The 20,709-nt window shown below is 37.7% G+C and overlaps 1 protein-coding gene across 1 annotated transcript; it reads right to left on the reverse strand.

Moving 5' to 3' along the window:
- Positions 1-2,042: 2,042 nt before the first annotated feature.
- NR2C1 (nuclear receptor subfamily 2, group C, member 1) lies at positions 2,043-19,972 on the reverse strand (the record flags this gene model as incomplete). Its single annotated transcript, XM_010019409.1, has 10 exons — positions 2,043-2,599; positions 3,105-3,210; positions 5,374-5,511; positions 7,417-7,556; positions 10,726-10,847; positions 11,367-11,529; positions 14,718-14,902; positions 17,009-17,099; positions 17,201-17,348; positions 19,793-19,972. Coding segments are annotated over 10 exons (1,448 nt in total), but the record flags the coding sequence as incomplete, so codon positions are not given.
- Positions 19,973-20,709: the final 737 nt, after the last annotated feature.

A 20,709-nucleotide genomic window follows, 5' to 3' on the forward strand; every position in this document is an offset into this window, starting at 1 on the left:
TGTAGAAACACTCGTATTTTCTCAGTTGTCTCTAAAGCTGGACAGTCCTATGCAAGAAACTGTATGAGCCAAGTCTTTTGGCCAGCTGTAAACAAAGAACTCTACATAACACCTGAGGCTCAAGCTACATAGCAAAAGATTTCTGTAAGGATGGGAAAGAGATATGCACAGGGTACTGCGTTTAGAAAGAAAACAAGCTTTTATTTCCATCTTACTGTTATCTGGGTTACATGAATCTGGAGACTACTGGAGTAAAACTCTTCCAAGAGTATTAGAATGCCTGGGAAACCACTTCCAAAATATTCAAGAGTAACGTGTCGTCAGCTTCCTTAAAAGGTTTAACACAGAAGACTGTAAATCACCCATGCCTGTTAGGGTCAGAAGTGGGTCAGGGACAGCACAGGGCTAGAAAGTAGGGCCAGAATTTCTGAGGAGAGATGAAGAGTTATACATCTCCCATCTGCAACTTGGTCCTAGTGACCTCTAACCCTGGGGAGAGAACAACCACAGCATATTGGCAGCAACTCTTTCATGTGTCCATAAACCCTCCTCATGAGATGCATACTTCCCAAGACCCAGCAGTCCTCACACTGCTCTCCAGGGGACACAGATGAAGAGCTTGAATCCTGTGTTCTTTGAAAGGTGGAACGTGGGAAAAGCTCAGCAGACACAGCCAGCTCCAACACTGAAGGTAAGTCAGTACTCCAGCAAGTCAGTAAATGCCAGGGCAGAGCAGGTAGGGATAGTGCCATCCCATCAGGGGTCCTCAGCAGCAGGTGCTTTGCCTGTGGTATTGGCTGTGACCGATCCTGTAGTACAGCCTCAAATTACATAGCTTGGGTGGAGGAAGATCCAAACAGCTCAGGTAGTGAAATCGAAAAGTCAGTGTCGGAGGCAGTTCTCCAATTCTTTTTGGCTGGCTGAGGTCCTCAGGTGCTGAGAAAAACTACAGAAGCATCTAGTAGTCTCCTGGTGTTCACATGGCCTTGGAGCTGCTAGTGCAGTGGGCAAAGGCCCCCACTGAAGATGATCTTTTGGCTGAGCAATTCCTGGTGCCACTGTTTGTATGTTGATGAGGCTCTTCCTCACCCAGTGGTGCTGGAGAAAGAGAAGGTTCATGATAAACAGAACTCAGCCTTGATCCAAGATTTAGATAATCCTAAATGCTAGTGTCAGAGATAGTCCACTACTTCTACTATGATACCTTCTTTTATTTTAAGCAACGGGTATTAAATGTGCTAAGGATGTATAATGTCCCGTTGAAAAAAGCAAGAAGCAACTGTGTATCAGTGGTGTTTGTCAGTGAGGCACACATGCCTCAGGATAGGAAAAAACCATCCTTAGATGAAGCTATGACGTATGTATGATTCAGGCAACATACATGAAGGATCTAGATCCACTGCTAATAAGGAAAGGAAAAGCAGCTGAGACCATGCTCCCATAGGGAGGGGCACTGGATTTGACAAACTCAAATTCAAACAATAAGCATATGAGACTGGTTGGAAAAGAGAACTACATAGCCAAAGGCTTAACAATAATAAAAATATGAAGACATGAACGCAAATTAAGAGGCATCTAGAATGCCTCCATTGTTGTGCACCAAGTGACAGAGGAAATGGTAATGTGAAAAAGCTTTAACTTCTAAGACTAGAAAAACCAGGACGATGCTGTCTTTGAATACCTGCAGTATACGCTTCTCTGTTCGTTTTCCGTAGTATAAAACAGGTGATGTCTACCAAGAGGTACTACTACAACACAGTATTCCACTGAACCCACAGAACAGTCAGTACTGATCAACTGCAGCAAGCTCTCACCAGGGTATTTTAAAACGTGAACTTTCTCTACTTTCCCTGCACTGTAATGGTGTCCAGTGTTTCACTCAACAAGAAACAAATCTCTCTTTGAAAACAACTGGAAAACTAAGTTCAGTTATAACGGTCTTGTTTCCATGGAAACACTGGCCTTTTCAGGATGTTTGATCATGTATTTTCCATTTGATCAGTCAGAAAGAACTAGCAGCAAAACAATGAAAACACAACTCAGAGAGAAAAGTTAATTTATTTCTCTAAAACATCAAACTATGTTGAGATACCTTAGCTCAGTCAAAGCTTCTTCAGTTTCTTCACAAGCATGTACTTCATAAACAAATATTCCAAGTTCATCTATCTACAAAAATAGGATGGACAATTCTTGACTTTCTTCAGATACCAAGTTAATTTACAAGTCCTCGAAGTTCAGATGAAAAATAGGAAGTGATCCTATATTCCTTAATATACTTCATCATGTTTCCCAAGTGTACTGGAAAGGAGGAATATTAGCCTTCTTTGAAAAGGTGCATGGGAAGGCTTATTGCCATCTCTTGGAGACAGGGTATGCATTTACATCACCATGACTGCCATGGTACAGAATCCTTGACTGGTACTTTTATACGGTATGACTGACGATCTGAGAGTTGTAGTCCGCTGACTCCATTCGCAGAATATATGGGATGATGCTGTCAATCTGAACGTTGCCAATTAGTCCTGCAAAGAACAGCTCTTCAGTGATGGCAGCACTCATCAGCCTCAGAGCAGGCAATCGGAGAAGAAGTCTAGACAGTCTAGAAAACAAGTTGGGTAGAAAGTGTTAGTTCTAGTCGCAGATTTTGGTGTTACAATCATGTTAGCTATCAGTAAGAGGGAAAAATAACAAGGGACGATACTGGCCAAAATTTGCTGTATCTAATTCATGAAAGGCTTAAATATTTAAATCAGTAGAGTATTAAATTTATGTTCAGTCATGTCGTTAACAGTACAAAAAATGTGAGCATACCTGTCAATTACAGGGACAGTATAATGTTTGGACTTAGACTAAATGAGGAAATACTCCAAGTAGGTGCAATCCAAACATTAAAGATATTTATTTCCAATATTTCATTTTGGAAATGAATAAATGAATGAGTAAATAATACTCATAATATGTATGAGTACCTGTGTAATATTTGAAGTGCTCTAAAGATCATTTCTTCCCTTTAAGGAGGTAAGAAGAAAACGTACATACTTATTACAAGAGCTAATCACCAATGCTCTGAAAAGAGAATCAATCAATCAAGTAAGTTCACAGACCTGTAAGTATCATCTGGATATGCTTTTGTGACGTAGTCCTGGAACTCCATGTAAGCTTTTTCTTGAAATTTCTCGATCTGTACCACATTTTCTAGACCTGGATGATCTGAAAGAAAAAAAACAACCCCAAACCCACTCTACATTGTTATACCTGTTCTAGATAAAACAGACTAAAATCCATACAGATTATCTAACTAAGCATACTGAAATCATTTGGTAGCTGTAGTAACTCTACAGTTTTAGTGGAGGACTCTGCTTTAACTCATACTTCTTTTCCTCTCTGTTTATGTTTTATTGAGTTCTTTATAAATACAGCCATATTCAATAAACTTTTCAAATAAATTTTGAAGAGTTGAAATAAATGTAGTGCTTGCAGTATTTACATCGATCTTGATCATACAGCTCTGTTCTGTGTAGCAGTAGAACAGTATTGTTTCAATACACTCACGTTTATTGGAATATTGTACACACAAATAGCATTTGGGTGGGATGCAGAGAATAAAATTAAGATCAGTGGAAAAAGCAGAATAAAAGGCTATGAAGCACTTGTTTCCTAAAAACTGGAGAAGATTGGGAGCAGATTGTTCTTTTCTAACTGTCTGGTGTGAAATTTGCAAATATGCTAAACATTATTTTTAGCTTAAACATTTGAAATCTAAATCTTGCTAAAATGAAAGGGTATTAACCTAACTGCCAAGTCACGTTTGTAAATCATTATCTGCTAATTCTGAACACTTTACATGGTCTGTAATTTTTATTATCCATCCATCTTAACATAAATATTTTACTGTCATAGTCGCGTGACAAATCATGTCATTTTATTTTTCAGAAATGGGATCATAAATGAGCTGCCAAATGATGTCAGATAAAAAGATTATTCCTAACAATCGCTCCTCCTCTCCAAATACATGGCCTTCTGTTAAGAAAACCAGGAGGTTTTGGCCTAGAAGCTTTCAAAATAATTATGTGCTACACTGGACTTCCCTGAACACATCACTTCACAGAGGAGTATTTTGTCCTATACAGTTATTCAGTCATTCCAAAAGCATGGCTTCAAATTAATGCAGAGGACAAGAGGTTAGTAAGTTTGCACAGAAGGAACACATTTTGAAGAGCTGTCATTAACATGCAGTATTCATCCCTTCATGATACTGCTTTTAGAGCCATGTCAGAAACACAGCTAGAAGTCAACTTTCGAAAACAGTAGTCTGAAGACCGCTGCTAGTAGACAAGCAGCCACTTGTAAAGATGCAAAGTCTTCTTGGCACTCCTTTACACTCCTCTCTTTGCCCAAGGCTGTCTTCTGACAGTCAAAGAGCTGGCTTGGCATAGATGATTTTCAGTAATCTTCAAGTCTCCAGCTATGGAAGACAGCAAATCAGCAGGGCCTACTAAAGCAGATGTTCTTACCTTAGGACTCTGCCACATGTGCAGCCCAGCCCCATCCTGTAGCAGAGCAGAAAAATCCCTGAAATCATAATGTCTGGCCTATGAATCACTGACAGAACATCCTTTCCCCTATAGGTACTGAACATGACTTTCAGGTATGTGAGGATTTTGTTACGTGGCTCACAGGATCAAGAATATTGACAACACATTGCCATGAAAGCAGCTACACATCATATGTAATGTAATCCTGAAAGCATGTAAACTAAAGAAAATTAATTTCAATCATGTGACTGGATACAGCCTTTTCCCAAAATATTTTTCCTTCTACCTTTTGTGTTATCAAATCTGACTGGAAGGAGACAAATTAACTTCAGACTAAACAAGTAATTAAGTATTGCTTTGCAAGTGTGAGGTTCACAGAGAAATATTTTCTGGTGTCTATCAGGACTGATTCTTCAGACAGGCCAACAGATTGTCTCATGAATCCTAGTAGACATTGCACTAGATAATTTATTCAGTCACTATCATAACCAGAGGACTTGTCTTTTCAATCCACCTCAGCCAAATGCGCAAGAGCAAGACTTCCGAAAACTAAACTATAGGTCCTCAGAGAAAGTATCCCAGAAAGGAGGCACAGAATTAAAAAGTGATAAATAAATATTTTAAAAACAACAATAGCAGAGGCAAAAGCAAAAGTCTCCAAAGCAGCATTCAACTATTTAAAGATTAACCCTCCTCTTCCTACAGTCCTCATTACAAATCTTCCAAGATTCCTCAACAAATGAAGCAACACAGGTGCCAGTAACTGCATACAGTGAAACAGGCAGAAGTTACATAGCAAAAAATAGCATAAAGTTTTACATTTGGAATAGTTACATACCAGGACTGAAGAGGACGATTGCTTTCAAATATGCATATTCATATCCATCTAGGCAAAGCTTCACCATGCTGTTGCAGAACTCTTGCAGTTTGAAGATATGCTCCATTACTAGTTTTCCTCTGTCTGTTGGCAGCTTATCTGAGTCAATACACACATAAATATAAGCCCCCTGAGTTAATGCACATGCACAAAATATGGTCACACTGGATTTTTAAAGATTTTATTAAGAGTCAGTGGGAAATCTGTGCTGACTATGAACTCTTACTGGGTCTGAACATCTTGACACCAACAATTACAAACTGTAACAAGCTTTCCCCCACCCCACCACATTGTACAATTAGGTCTCTTCCTGCCACTAAAGCTTCCAGTAATCCGGTGGACTAGAACTTGAAATGATCTGGGGAAGGGAAAGACTACCTACAAGCAAGTAACACAGTGCTACTGCAGATCGGTACCCTATGTCTATGGGTCAGATGCCATGAGATTAGGTTAGTGTACAGTTTCATTGGTTATTTTAGTCAGTCCAAACCCATGCTACTGCTGAAAAAGAATGTGCACTATATACCTTTCATGATTTGCATCTAGGGGAATGTGCAGTTGGTGTTCCCCTTGGGTCAGCAATAACTAAGCAGCCTGAAAATCCTGTTCCCTTCACAATTCATCAAACTAGGGTCCCTGGGCCCCACAAACTTGCTAGCTCTTGGAGATGCTACAGCTGGCATGCTACACAACTGGAAGATATTGATTATAAATTTCTGATTTTTCGCATTCAAATTAAATAGCAAAAATATATACTTGTAGTAATGATAAAAATGTGACTAATTACTACAATACCTTTTTTGGTGAACATGCTTAAAAATTATATAGACCAAAGTAAGTTCAGAAATTCCATTTGTATCCCTTCTAAAGACATTCACAGATCTGGGATTATCTTTAGCTGATCCAGTACATTTAGTGGTTTAATCAATTGGTTTTAATTATAAACTATTGCTACTTACAGGAGGATCTTGTGGCTATTTTTAAAACACAAAGACCCCCTCAGAAACAATTCTTTAATACCCTCACCATAAAGGGAGAGGAAAAAACCAAAAATCTACAGTCTGGTGGCCTGTTTTTCTACATTTTACCAATCTGTTTTTGCATAGCACCAACAACAGTCAATTTTCATACACATAACAGCAAATAACGCCAAAATCTAGTTAAGCCTGAAAATTTTTGTATGTGAATCCACCTTATTGAAAATACATTAAGACTATGAGCAGATGAAGACTACACTATTTTTGATTGCTTAGCTTTTAGTGCTAACAGCCTTGTAAATGTTGACAAGCACACAAAGAAGATTATCAAGGACTCCTCTAGTGCTCAGAAGAACATTTCCTTTGCTGTAAATGAAAGGGGAGGCAGCTGACATCTCTTTCATTTGAAAGAAAAATATGCAAAAGATGCAGGCTGTAGGATTAATAAAGTACAAAGTATGGTTTGTGAAGATGCTGAAGACTTGCATGTAGTCTAAAGCTAGTGTACAGAAGTCAACAAGCCAAGTTATGCGAAGGAAGTACGCCACCAAGTTGGCATTTGCCTGCTTTGTTTCACAGCTATGAACAGCAAGGACAGGTGGGTCATTCTTTACTTTATACCCTTGAAGCAGAGGAATCATATTCACACAACACTTGTGTTCTTAACGTTGATGCTGCCTGAAATATTCCTAATTTGAGCTGACAGTATTAACAGAACAGCAGAACACTATTAGACATTGCATAGACACACACTAAAAACAGCTCTGGAAAATGCTAACCTACATTAGACAGATGGACAATTTCTTCTTTTTAATTTGGAGGTTAAGTATTAGCATAGGTGACTTTTGTGAAATTGTTAAAACAAATCCATCTTGCAGACTGTATTTTCTACAGTAACATCAAAACTCTATAAACAGTAAATTTTCATTAACAACTGAAGGATAAGCAAAAGCTTCTGCACAGCTCAAAGCTTAAAAACCATAAAGTAATTCCCCAAGACTGGCAGTGAGTACATCATACATCTTACCTTGCTGTAAGCTGCCATGAAGGTGATTAACAAATGCAGTTAATATAGTTGCCACATTCATAACTTGCGAACATTGTGCAAGACCAAGTGTAAAAAGTTCATTCCAGCAGGCTTTTACTAATGATATGCTGTTGTCCTGCCTATTGAAAATTACAATAATTTCAGTTAAAAATCCCAGCCATTTGCATTCACATTTTTTTTTATTTCAGGACCATGTCATGAAACATTCATCTATTTCAACCATTGCAACCAGTACCAAAATGAAAGCTTACATCAGAAACAGTTTTATTTACATACTAACACTAAAGTACCTGGTTTACAGTGACTTTTGTAAAGCAGTAATTTTTGGTTTAATGACCTAGAAGAGGATGGATGGATTTCTATCACAAAAGCTGCAGTGACAGTAAATGCAAGCTGAAGCTACAGTCATTTAATGTCTAGGCGTATTCCATCATACTAGTTTCCTTAGGTTTTACACTGATTTTTGAGTAACATTTGCATGCATAGACAAAAAAGTTTGCATTGTTCCTGTACTGTGGGTGTAGAATAGACTCAAAGGTCTGGTTTGTTCGTTGTTTTGGGGGTTTTGTTATACTTGAAATCTGGCAGGTTGGTGTAATTTTCAGATTAAAAATACATGTGAAATGGAAAACATGAGATCAAGTTACTGAGCTTCCTGGCTGCTATTTTCTGTATCACTTTCATATCTGGAAAAGAGTTTGAAATACAAGACTTCAAAGTGTAAACAGAAGTCATGAGAATTTCTTTGCTGTAAGAATTAGTCCTTAAATTACATTTCATTTGTAGTCATTTTTTTCCCCCAAATACTGAAGCTTAAAATTAAGTATATCAATCCATATTCAGGCACTTCCATATTAGTAATGTAACTTTGAGTACTGCCAAGCATCTCTAACTTATAGAGCTTAACAAGAGCTCAGTACCTTAAAAAGGAAATCCTAGCAGTGAGGAGTCAATTTCAGGTACCAGGTTTCACAGTTTTAGCCAGTAAATATAAATAATGCAAATTTAAAAGAAGCACAAGACCTATCAAAGAAGAAAAGCATATTAAAGCTAGGATTTCAACTACAAAAATACAATGGAATGGATTTTTGCAAGAACATTGATGTAATCTTCAAGAACATTTCTGATGATTTACTGCAATACTAATAGGCCAAATGACAGATTAATGTACACTTGTCCTGTACTGGATTACAGAGAGCTTACCTACGGCAATGTTTTTTTACTATGAATGATCAAGTTCCTGTTATGGTAGACATGACACTGTACATGCAGCTTCTAACACATATTTGTCACATCCTCATTCAACTCCTGTCAAAGGTAATATGCTGAGGAACAGTGAAAATAGGGTTTACTGGCTACTGAGATGGTATGTCTGTAGAGAAATGTATCATATAGAGTGCCTTTATGGCAGATGGAACTCAGAGCAGAACCGGATGATTGAATTTAGATGAGAACCAGCTGACCAAACCTAAGCAGCCTCAAAGAAAAGAAAAACCTGTAACCAGCCTGATAAACATTTCTGTAGGAATCTCTCTTGCTTACAGAGATCCTAATGGAGGAAGATGAACTAAGCAGTAATTTGCTATCATTAACTGCATCAGTATGCCAAAGCCAACTATCTTGCCGGGACTAAGGAAAACACCGCCTGAGGAGGGAACCACCTGAACAGAATTATCAATCTTCTTTATGAAACTATTACTATGGTTTTGTTTTGGCTCATCAACTTCTCTTAATTACTAGTACCGTGAATTTCTCTTCATTTTTAAAGTGCAATGAGTCACCCTTCTGAAAGTCAAAATTATAGAACATAATGTGCTCAAACTTAAAAAAAAAAGCTGCATCAGTTTCAAATAAATCTCCATTGAGAAAAAAGTTAGTATTTTAAGCTCTTCAAAAGGAAAACTGCATATTTATGTTAAACTGTGTTTAAATATACTGTTGCCCATAATCTTGACTGGGACTGTAAATGGTGAATATTAACACTATTAAGACAGCCTATTCCTCCATGGTTTTAATTCAGACAGAAAAATGTACTGGAAGGTAACACATTAAAAAAACCCACAGATTTTCTATCAGCATTTCTTGTTACCTCTTTTCAGAGAGAGAGGTCTTCTGTACAATGTTTTATTTTTAAAAAGCAATTCCTATTTGTTGTTATAAACACTAATTTGCAGTGTCTCTCTGTTCTAAAAACCTTTTAAAAACGTGATCCACAGTGACACAGGATAATATGTTAATTTGCTACATATTTTTAAATTCTGCAGGCCAACAATTTCTACTAAAATAAAACATTGTATTTACCTGACTTTTTACCCTTGCTACTGTTTTAACTTTATAGTTTTATTTCTTCCTCCTCCAAAACACAGCTTCAGTTACACATAATATAGTATCCTTCCTTAAACAAAGTAGAATCATTTGCCTTAAACATCTGAGTAAATACAAGTGGCAATCACAGCTCATCCTGCTTTTGACAGCCTTCCTGGAAAAGGGGACAATCCCTCACTTTAAAAACAAATTCCCTTGCTGCCAGTCATACACTATTTTGACATTGAATTACAGAAAAACACTGTAGATGAGAACGGACAAACATGATTTATACTCCATTTGCATCAAGAGCTGATACAGTACCTTTTGTGTCTTCATAAAATTACTTCTGAAAATACATAAATTACTTTTTCCTCATGCTGCTTTTCTCATAACGATTGGCAATGCACTAATACATTTAGCTTAACTGAATTCTGCAGCACCAGCAGGATGTTATAGAAACTGTACAAAGAATAATAAGACTTACTTTCTGGTTACAGCAACTATTTGTTTTTGGAAAATCCTCTGAAAGTAATCAACTTCATCCTGAATGCTTGCTGAACCTAGCTACCCCTCTTCTTCATACAGGTTATTAAAGGCAAAATGATTACTCCTAATTCACCTACAAAGATGACATTTGGGGATTCACAGAGGAGCTGCTTTTTGGTCTCTCCCTGATAAGCACCTTTGGGAAGTAGCTATCAAGAAAATAATAGGAAGTCCTGTTTACTAAAAAATTATTACAGTAGCAGCAGTGTGTAGGCATTTGCTTGTTATAAATCTCCTTTTTCCTTCAAAACCCAACCTGAACTGGACTGAAGTTGGAAGTAATTTTGATTCAGAAAACTTACCTCCATGACAAAGATCTGTAAAAGTTTTACTAAGTACATTTATATTTTAACATGTCCATGAAGACGACAGTGAAAATAAAAACTTTAAAAGTGCATATTCACAACAAAGGGAAGAGAGTAACCAGACGCTTACCCTAAAGCTTGGAAAGATGGAATGGAACGTGCCCAGTGCATGGACAAGAAAAGCAACCTGGAGGCAGACTCGCAGATATAGTGAACGTTAAGATATTCAGGCATAGGAGAAGGCATGGTGAGCTGGCAAACAAAGGAAAAAAAAGAAGTTCAAGTCAGTTATCCTACTTTCCTCACAAAAAAAGACAAGAAAAAAATTAAGAGTTTCTTGTAAGTGAAAAAGTAAAATTGTTTTTTAAATAAATATGAGATAATCACAAAGGAGAACTGGCAAATACGCTGAAGAGTCTCAAAATCCAGTTGCAGATTGTGTCAGATCCACCTGTTATGAAAGGAGAATGAGGATGCTGACTGCTTTGTGTGACACTTCTCTATGTAAATCCTTTTGCATGGATTGCCTTGTATTTTTAAAGAAGCTACAGAAGAAACAGTGCAGCTAAACCACTGCAGAGAGCTGCACATTTTCCCAAGCCAACAGGTAACCAGTGAACAAAAGCAGTGCATTCACCAGAAAGGAATGACAATACCTGAACAAATCATTGCTCTTCTAAGAAATTCAAAATAAGATTTAATCAGATCATTATTTTATATTACTATGTTAAAATGATTATAAATAGTCAATAGTAAAAAGATATTAAGTACCCTGAATGCTACATGTGCGTCACTGAGTAGTGGTCCCTCTATTTCAACGATATTCATGCTTGGTTCTCCACCAATCAGCTGTACACTAGCATCAATACTTTCCGAGTTCTGGCATGCTGCACTCTCCCCTGGATTTAATGCTTTTGCAAGAGTATCAAATGCCCTGTAAGATCACAACAACCAAACAAACAAAAAGAAAAGAAGATTTAATTTTAGAGACTCTTTCAGGAGGCACCTGCACTTACCTGAAACCTGTACTTAGCTGTTTCAAAGGAAAAAAAAAAGATGAGGAAAACAAAATCTTGTCAGCAGTGTGCTTTTCCTGACACTCCACCAAACAAAATCCCTGAAAACTCCGAAGTTACAGAGGCTCTGAAACAAAAATTAGCAGCAGATCCTGTTCACACTAGTTGCCAACAAATTCACAGTTTTGACATATTGACTGTGCTGCTGAATCACAGTTTGCCTTTCAAGATCTCTTCAGTGATGTTTACTGAGAACGCTGGCATGAGCGCTCTGAGGACATGATCATCAGGCTGCTATAAAAACAACTTAATGCACATAGAGATTTTACAGATTTTTTCTGTGGTTAGGTGATACAACTTACTTTGAAAAGCCCATTTTTAAATATGTGAGAGAAAGCACTCTCATGCTTTCAATACCATCCTTAGTACCCTTTTATGTGGGGCTTTGAGTTCTGTCACATGCACAAACATTACAGGGGAGATGACAGGACAAGCAGAGATATAGATTACTCATTATTTTGCTGCTTGATAACAGATCTGATGTTTTGCTGTTCAGAAAGACACTTGAGAGCCACCACTGATGTATCTTCAATCAAAATCATACAGACTTGATCACTGCCTACAGAGAGATGACATATCCCGAGAGCAGTATTATTTGTATACAGCATTGCATGAAGAACTTCACTGAGGCCTGAAAACTTTACAAAAGCTGATTATCAGCTTGTATGTAGAGCTGATTCTCATAGAGACATGCTTATTACCACCGAGTCTACAATCACTGATTTAATGCTGAAGTCCAATCTAGAACTTTGCCACCTTCTCTTCCCCCACAGTCCCTAGCTATCTAAATTCATTAACATGCTAAAACCCCATAATGTTTACTATATTTGACATAACTATTTACAACCAAACAAAACATCACAATAAAAGAGCTGTTGACATTGCCTAAGTGTCACTGCCTCAGGCTTGTGATGGTAAGTGAACTAGGTTTAGGCCCTAACTAGCCTGCATATCTTGATGTGCGCATGAGGGTGACTGGGGCAGGCACAAGTGGACTGAACAGATGTAAGTGGACTACACAGACACACACGGGACATTTTCTGTCTCCAGCGTACAGAAAGTAGGCATAAAGGGAATGCATTCATAGTAAGCCGTAGAAGCTATATTATTGGACTTCTGCTAGAAGATCTGAATTTCAGCAATGGAATATAGTTAAATACAAGAAAAGAACAGATGGATAAAACTTGCTTCCTGAAATCCCTTAAACTCCTTTTCTCCAGTGAACATCTGTGCCTGTTAGATCAAGCTGGCAAAGGGCCTGGCAAAGATTTATATAAAAAAATTGTAGTTCCTGCTTGGGTTCTGCTTCCTTTCACAGGAGTACTTAACTTGAACCTCCCCACTGTAAATCTGTCAGGTAGCCTACTGGACAAGGGTGTGCATTAAGCTGAGTCAGAGCTCTTTCAAGCTCTCTGGCTGAGAGAACTGGATGTGTTTCCATAGACAGATGTCTAAAACTGAACAGAAGCACTGAAGCTGGCAAAAGCAAGTATCTGAAAGTGCCAGGAAATAATGAAAGATTAGTACAGCTTTTTGAAAATCCGTACTATTGAAATGAAGTTTATCAGCACATACAACAATACTATTTGAACAGCACATTCTTATATTCTTTACCTAGGATGACACAGCAAAAGGCCAAATCAACACCTATATAACTTCACATTGACTTTCGAAGCAGCACAGAAAGAAAGGAGCAGAAAAAAATGCATACTGCTTGCAGAATACACAAAGCAGTAGAAACCACAGGGGAAATACTGTTATTTCACAGAATCAGACAGTTTGGGTTGGAAGGGACCTTCAAAGGTCATCTAGTCCAACCGCCCCTGCAATGAGCAGGGACATCTTGAACTCGATCAGGTTGTCCAAAACCACATCAAGTGGTTCAGTCAGTACAAGCAACTTCACTATACAGCAATATATTTCTTTGATGGATTTACGCCACATGTGCATTTTCAAAAGAGCACGTACAATGTAGATGGTGTGGTAAAGGAGTATTACTTGCGCACCTGTCAGAAGCTTCCATGAGATAAGAACCAAGGAAGAACATGAGTGACTACTCAGAATATCTTACACATATGTTTCCCCAAATGGCTCTGTTAAAACCAGTGCAAACCACAAATTCGAAAAATATTTGAGCTACTTGGAGCACGTCTAGAGGAGTGCAACAAAGATGATCCGAGGGCTGGAGCACCTCTCCTGTGAAGACAGGCTAAGAGAGCTGGGGTTGTTCAGCCTGGAAAAGGCTTCAGGAGATCTTAGAGCAGCTCTCCAGTACCTAAAAGGGCCCTACGAGAAAGCTGGAGAGGGACTTTTTAAAAGAGCATGTAGTGACAGGACAAGGGGGAATGGCTCTAAACTGAAGGAGGGGAGATATAGATTAGACATTAGGACTAAAATTCCATATGATGAGTGTGGTGGGACACTGGAACAGGTTGCCCAGAGAAGCTGTGGCTGCCCCATTCCTGGAGTCGTTTAGAGTCAAGTTAGATGGGGCGTTGAGCAACGTGGTCTAGTGGCAGACGTCCCTGCCCATGGCAAGGTGGGGGTGGAACTAGATGATATTTAAGGACCTTTCCAACCCAAATTATTCTCTTATGTTATGACATTCAGTGAATGTATTTGTATTGATGGTGGGAATTCTGGGAATTCTGTGTAGAAAGAAAATGTTTTTCAAGCTTTTAAGGAGATTAATAGTTCCAGGCAATAAACTAATTACACAGATGGGATCTCTAAGAAACAGCTTTCCAGGATGACACAAAGTACTTAGACTGTAGTAAGATCTAACACACATTATTAAGGCAAACCAAAAGGTAAGAAAATCAGCCGTAACACACTGAAATGAATTTTGATTAGAAACAATTAAAGAACTTAATTATGATTTCACTTGGAAGAATCCTACAAGATTTATGTTCTATATGAGCTTAGGCTGCTTTACTGTTATTTTTAATGCAGATAACTTTTCAACATTGTGAGCATTTAATTAACGTTCTGAATTGACAGAGACCTTCTCAAAAAGAATAATCTTTTCAAGTGTAACATGCCTTACCTTGTAACATCAGTACTAGCTTGCTCTTCTTGCTGGAGTTCAGATAATGATGCATCTCCATTACTTAAGCTCTCGATCATAGATAGCTCTGTACTGCTTTGTGACATGTCTTTGCATTTACTGAGATTTGCTAATGAAGTCACCACGTTTGCCAGCGTACTTAGATCTCCCTGACATGCTTCAACCTAAGGGAAAAAGTATACATTGGCAGCAGTTAACTTGCTATAGAAGAATCTAACTTCTACATAAATGAAGAATTGAGCATGTGAAAAGACCTGTAAGAAAATTATTGGTTTTAGTAAATGGGTGATCATAATGCAGCAATTAGACACTGCACTGCTTCTAAAATATGCAACATATAGGCATTTACTTTTACAAGCAATAACTATCTAATAATTTCAGAAAGAGTATTACAAATGGTAAGCAAATGCAGGAAGAGAAGTTATGATCTCCACCCACTAGTCAGTCACTGGACTATAAAACTTGTCCTGGGTTCAAACTAGATTATATTTTTATCATCTTCCTTCTTTGTGTAAATGAGTCAGTTGCAATAGGGTAAAAGAATGTTTGAAAAGAAGAAATAGATAAAAAGTCACCTTTAAAAGCATGCAGAAAAAGAATTCTGCTGTGGCCTTTTGGGGTTTTATGTCTTTATTTAACTGCAAGGGAACAAAGTGATTCAGTACTGAGCAGCAGCTCAGAGGCAGTAAAACATGTTTCCCACTCCACAGAAATATGTATGTAGGAAAAGTGCATGATTACAGACAAGTAACCATGCATTTGTCATGACAAATAATGATCAGCACGCTACATGTCATTTAACTTGCACTGTCATATTCTACTGACAGAACAGAGCTAGAAAAGTGAAATGGAATACACGACCTTTGATGGGGCCCTTTGCAGACAGAGCAAGTGAGGCAAAATGTAGTAAAACAGTATGAGGTAATTTAGTATCAGCTAGAAAAACACAAAAGCTTCCTACTGTGCATGTGTAGAGAAGTAACTACATGGCTTTAGTGGATCAGTATGTGCAACAAAATGGAAACGAAAGAAAACTAGCTCAAGTAAGATTGTTCCCAAGATAGCTCTTAATAGCTTTACAAAAAATTAATGATTTGTAGGAAAAAACCTACTAGTATTTATGAAATGCACTGTGATAATCCACGGAGATTTTGCAAACACCTCATTTTATTGGTACAAAAGAAACATCCAAGTGTCAGGATTTCCCATTACACAATAAAATAATGCAGCCTTTAAAGCTCTTTAAAAAGGTGGAGGAAGGCATTTACTTTGCAGAGTTTTTAGTATTTTTGTTATGTGAAGCATTCTTCACATATGACATTCTTCAGTACAACATATGACATACTTCACATATGACATTCTTCAGTATGACAGTATGTTCTTCTATATGAGGCATTCTATATGAGAAGCATTCTTCAGAAGAGAAAGCATTTACAACACTGGCTAATGTTGTAAAGGAACGTTCCGAAAATGAATTTAACATAACAGAAGCACAACTGTTCTGTGAACAGGCAGGGTACTCAACAAAATGAACCCACACTAGCTATATAACATGCACAGTTTATTAAACAAGTACACTAAAGCAAACTAACATGAATCAGCTATATATCTCTACATATATATTCAGAGTAAACAAGCACTATAAAGCAAATCAGATATATATATACACACACACAGAGCACAGAGGAAAATTAGCAATACAACAAATCACTACTGCATACAGAGAACAGCGATTAAGATGTAGTGCATCACCAGTTACCACTTGAATCATCATCCAGGCCCACACTTCGAGCTGGGAAGCCCCACTGCAGCCAATGCCAGGAGTCTCAGGTAATTGGGAAAATTCCTGTGCGGTGCGTCCACCCACAGGTGAGGCTTCGGATTCACCTACAAGAGGGTCCCACTTTCATACCTTAGAAAACAACTGGCTTTATGCCAGATCCATCATTGTTTACTCGTGGGGCCATGAGTTTCTCATGATCTCCCTGTTGTCCACACTGAGAGCACTGTCCAGACACCTCGGTGCAGTGAAGTATGAAGGTCATAGAACACCTGCACCCTTATGTTTTCCTGCCTCTTTCCAACAAATAGTCACAATGAACATAAATACATATACTTTATCGAATACTCTGTCAAAAACATACTTCAGCGTGTCTCTCAGTCATGAGTGGGAATCAACTCTCAGCTAGGTTCCTATCCATTACAACAATAAAACAGAACACCCTACAGCAATCAACTGTACTTAATGTATCAGTCATATCATCAGGTACCTTATCTGGAGTCATCAGCACAGTAGGCTCACTTTTTATTGCAGACTGATGAATGTTAACAAACATTCCTGATTCCAGCAGACCTGTTGATCTGACAGAAAACAGCACACATTTTAATTCTTGATCAATTTTAAATTAATTTTTCCTGTTTCAGGAAACAGAGATGGCTGCTTCCGAGTATAACGTACATACCTTGTTGTTTCATTGTCTGTTACAAAAGTTGGAGTTGCAGCTAATGGACTACGAAGATCTTTCCGAATGTAGATCTTCTCTGTAGAAGCTGCACAGTTTGAAGATTTTTCTCTTGACACTTCAATAGGTTTCCTCTCACACTGCACAGCTAATAAACAAATATGCAAGTATTAAGTCACATCCTAAATAATAGACTAAGAAATAATTCTCTTTTCCTCTCTGTATTTCATCTGCAGTTTTAATAACGATTCTGAAAAATAACTTCAAAAAATCCTATAACCAGTAAGCTAACAACTTGCCTAAAAATAACATGAATTTGATTTGTTCTTAATGAAATGAGGTACTAGTCAAAGTCCGAGACCAAACATAAGACACTACATTTTCCAAGTTCCAATAAAGCAAGAAATCCCCTTGTACCTTATTTTTAACTTGGATTTTAAGTTGAGGCTTATGGCTTTTCCTTCCCTCAATTTCATTATCCCACAGTCCCAGCATATTTCTAGAGGACTCATGGCACCCTTTTTCCATGGATTGTGGGTCTGACTTGAACCCGCATAACTTTGTACACTTAAAGAAGCTTCTCAAGTTAGGACTTTGGACAATACAGAGGGAAAGGGATATTGACAAAGTTCAGTAAAGATCATTTAAGATCTGGGCGACATCCTGACTCACAAACACTAATTTCAGAGAAGCAGCAGATTTTCAGTTTGAATTGCTCAGTGAAACTAGGTGGAATGAATCTGGGCTTTAGCCTACAGATACATCACCTTGCTTTGAATGGATTAAAGAACATTAAAATGAAACTTACAGTATTATACATTATAGGTAACTCTCTAGGTGTACAGGATAAAGCCAAAAAAAATAGAAGAAAAATCCCAAAGGTTCACAGTTTGATTTTAAAAGTTTCAAAGGAAAATCTAATTTCTGGAAAAAATAACCTAACAGCATTGTAAGTGTAAAACATAAATTTATAACAGATATTTACAAAGTACTATTCTTTTTTAAAAAAATGCAGTAAGTTGTTCTTCCACATATTTTGAAGTGGTGCAAGTTATTTTATAGATTGGAATAAGATCCTTAAAGAGAGATACAAACAAGGCCTATACGTAGTTTAAAACATGCACCAATTCACCAGCCTGATAAGCATTAGCTACTGGCAAACACAGCCTCTTTAACATTGAACCGCACATAGAAACTATCTGAGCCTATAAAGGCAATCCTGAATGCTCATTATTTAAAAACACAAAGGCAAATAGGAAAAAACCTGACTTTTTTTTCTCAATTGTGCAGATCTGAAAAATGTGTAACTAGAGAAAAATTTAAAAGCTTTCAAGTTAGTAGTAGACTGTGATGCTAATTGAATTTTTACATTGGTAAGTATCATAAACCCAAATGTTATAACATTATCAAGTATTGATAATACCATTAAAGCTAGCCCGTAACCCACTAACGTGCTTTGAAAGGGTGGGAGGTGGAGACAAAAGTCTTATCTTCCTTAGCTAACCCTGTACTCACTAGCTGGATCCGAGTTTGCTGAGAATGGGCCAAGTTTTCTTCAAGGGATAAATAACTCCACTGAGGGACCTACAGTACAGGTGGCTCTGAGTTTTCCTTCCTCTTCCCACTCTACTGAAGAATGAGACTTCTTACCCCAAAACAATCCTCTCCTCCGCTCAGTATTCCCCCATGACCCAGAGATCCTTTTCCTGCCTTCTCATCCCCAACCCCAGCGATTTGTTCTGCTTGAAAAGTCTTCTGTGGAGGGGCAAAACATTGCCAGCTGAACTAGAGGGTAAAGCGGCAAAGATTCCCTTCCACCGTCCCAGCTTCTCCTTCTTTCCTGAATTCATTTCCTCTGTGCTGGAAAAAATGTTCCTGGTTTCTGCTGACAGAAGCAGTGCTGTAAGGAGAGGATGCCCACAGAGGTTCAAGGAGGACAGCAAAATAGAGCTGGATGACAGAGAGCAAAGCCCAAGACTAATACTGCTTGTTTATCAACAGCGTGGCAGTATTGGGGCTGAAGAATTTGTGCATTGCTTGAATTTCTGCATATTCAGCATTATGATACTGCTGTGGTATTGCAGTATCACTACATCCAATATATGGAAATCTAAAAAGAAACTTGAAATCTGCAGAAATCAGTAGGAGCTGAACTCTGGCTCACTATGTATCTCTGCCTGGTGAATAAATGTCTGTAGAGCTTAGCCAGAAGTGAACAGCAATTGCCAGTAATCTCAGCTGTGGAAAACGTAACAAGAAGGTAGAAGGATCCAAAATGTTCAGTAGCTTAATTAACAGATAGAAAAATTGAACTGCATATGTAAATTGAAGATGAAGACATGCTTGATGTTTGCCACTTAGGAATAACAATTCATTCACTTCCACCATGTGCAATGTGCTTACGAAGTTCATCAAGCAATATGTATGCTTGAAAATACTTCAGACTTCTGATACACCAAACTTGTAGCAATTCTTTAAAGAAGAAAGATACAATGATTTAAAATTTTAAAACCAAGACAACAATTTACATTAATACAACACAAACCTTAACATAGCTGCCAGCTAAAATAATTTACAGTTATCCACACTTACAATCTTGTTTCATCCCAAACGCGATGCATCTCTGCAGCCTACAGTACTGACATCGGTTCCGGTGGTGTTTGTTAATGACACAGTCTTTTGTTCCTCGGCATGAATAAACTAAATTCTTCCGTATGCTCCTTTTAAAGAATCCTTTGCATCCCTCACAAGTTACTGCTCCATAGTGACGCCCTGGTTATGGAACAACATAAATCACAACATTAATTTTACACTGTAATATTGTTTAGTTTGTATTTATTAAAAATAAAGTATTTGCTATTTTACCCAGAAAAAGATCACTTTTTTCCCCATGGGTTACAGATCTTAAAGTATATCGTGGCTATAAAATTATCATAAAAAGCAAGGGAACCATTTTTCTAGTTCAGAGCACTTAAACAGGACAGGTTTTACAAATAGGCAAGTTGCTTATAACATTCTTGCTGAATGTGTTGACAGCAGCGTTAAAAGAGGTAAGAAAACAGGTTAGCAAGAACACAGAAGAAACTCTTAATTTATACATTCTTTAGCAATTTCTTTTTAGATGTCCCTACAGACAGGCTCTGTTATTGCTCATCACAAATTCAGCTATCAAAATTGTACGCATTAAATCTAGTGGAACCATGGAAAGTGCAAACATGGCATTTGGCAGCAGTAGGTAATCACTTCAAAGCTTTACTTTCACCTTTCATTTTCCTAACAGGGTAACACTACATCATTAGTTCTTTCAGTAAAACTCCAATAAAAGAATTATCTGAAATAGTTGTATTTAATTTACTTCAGTTTTTCTGTGGATTTTGTAACGTTTAACACTAACATATAAACATTTCTAGGATACACTGCAGAAAAAAGTCAAGTTCAAAAAATATTTTCAGCAGTAAATCGTTTTGATTCTGCTAGAGCCCACGTTGGGCGCCAAAAGAAACTGTCGT

Source organism: Nestor notabilis, unplaced genomic scaffold (genome assembly GCF_000696875.1).
Source record: "Nestor notabilis isolate BGI_N333 unplaced genomic scaffold, ASM69687v1 scaffold5278, whole genome shotgun sequence".
Classification (NCBI taxonomy): Eukaryota; Metazoa; Chordata; class Aves; order Psittaciformes; family Psittacidae; genus Nestor; species Nestor notabilis.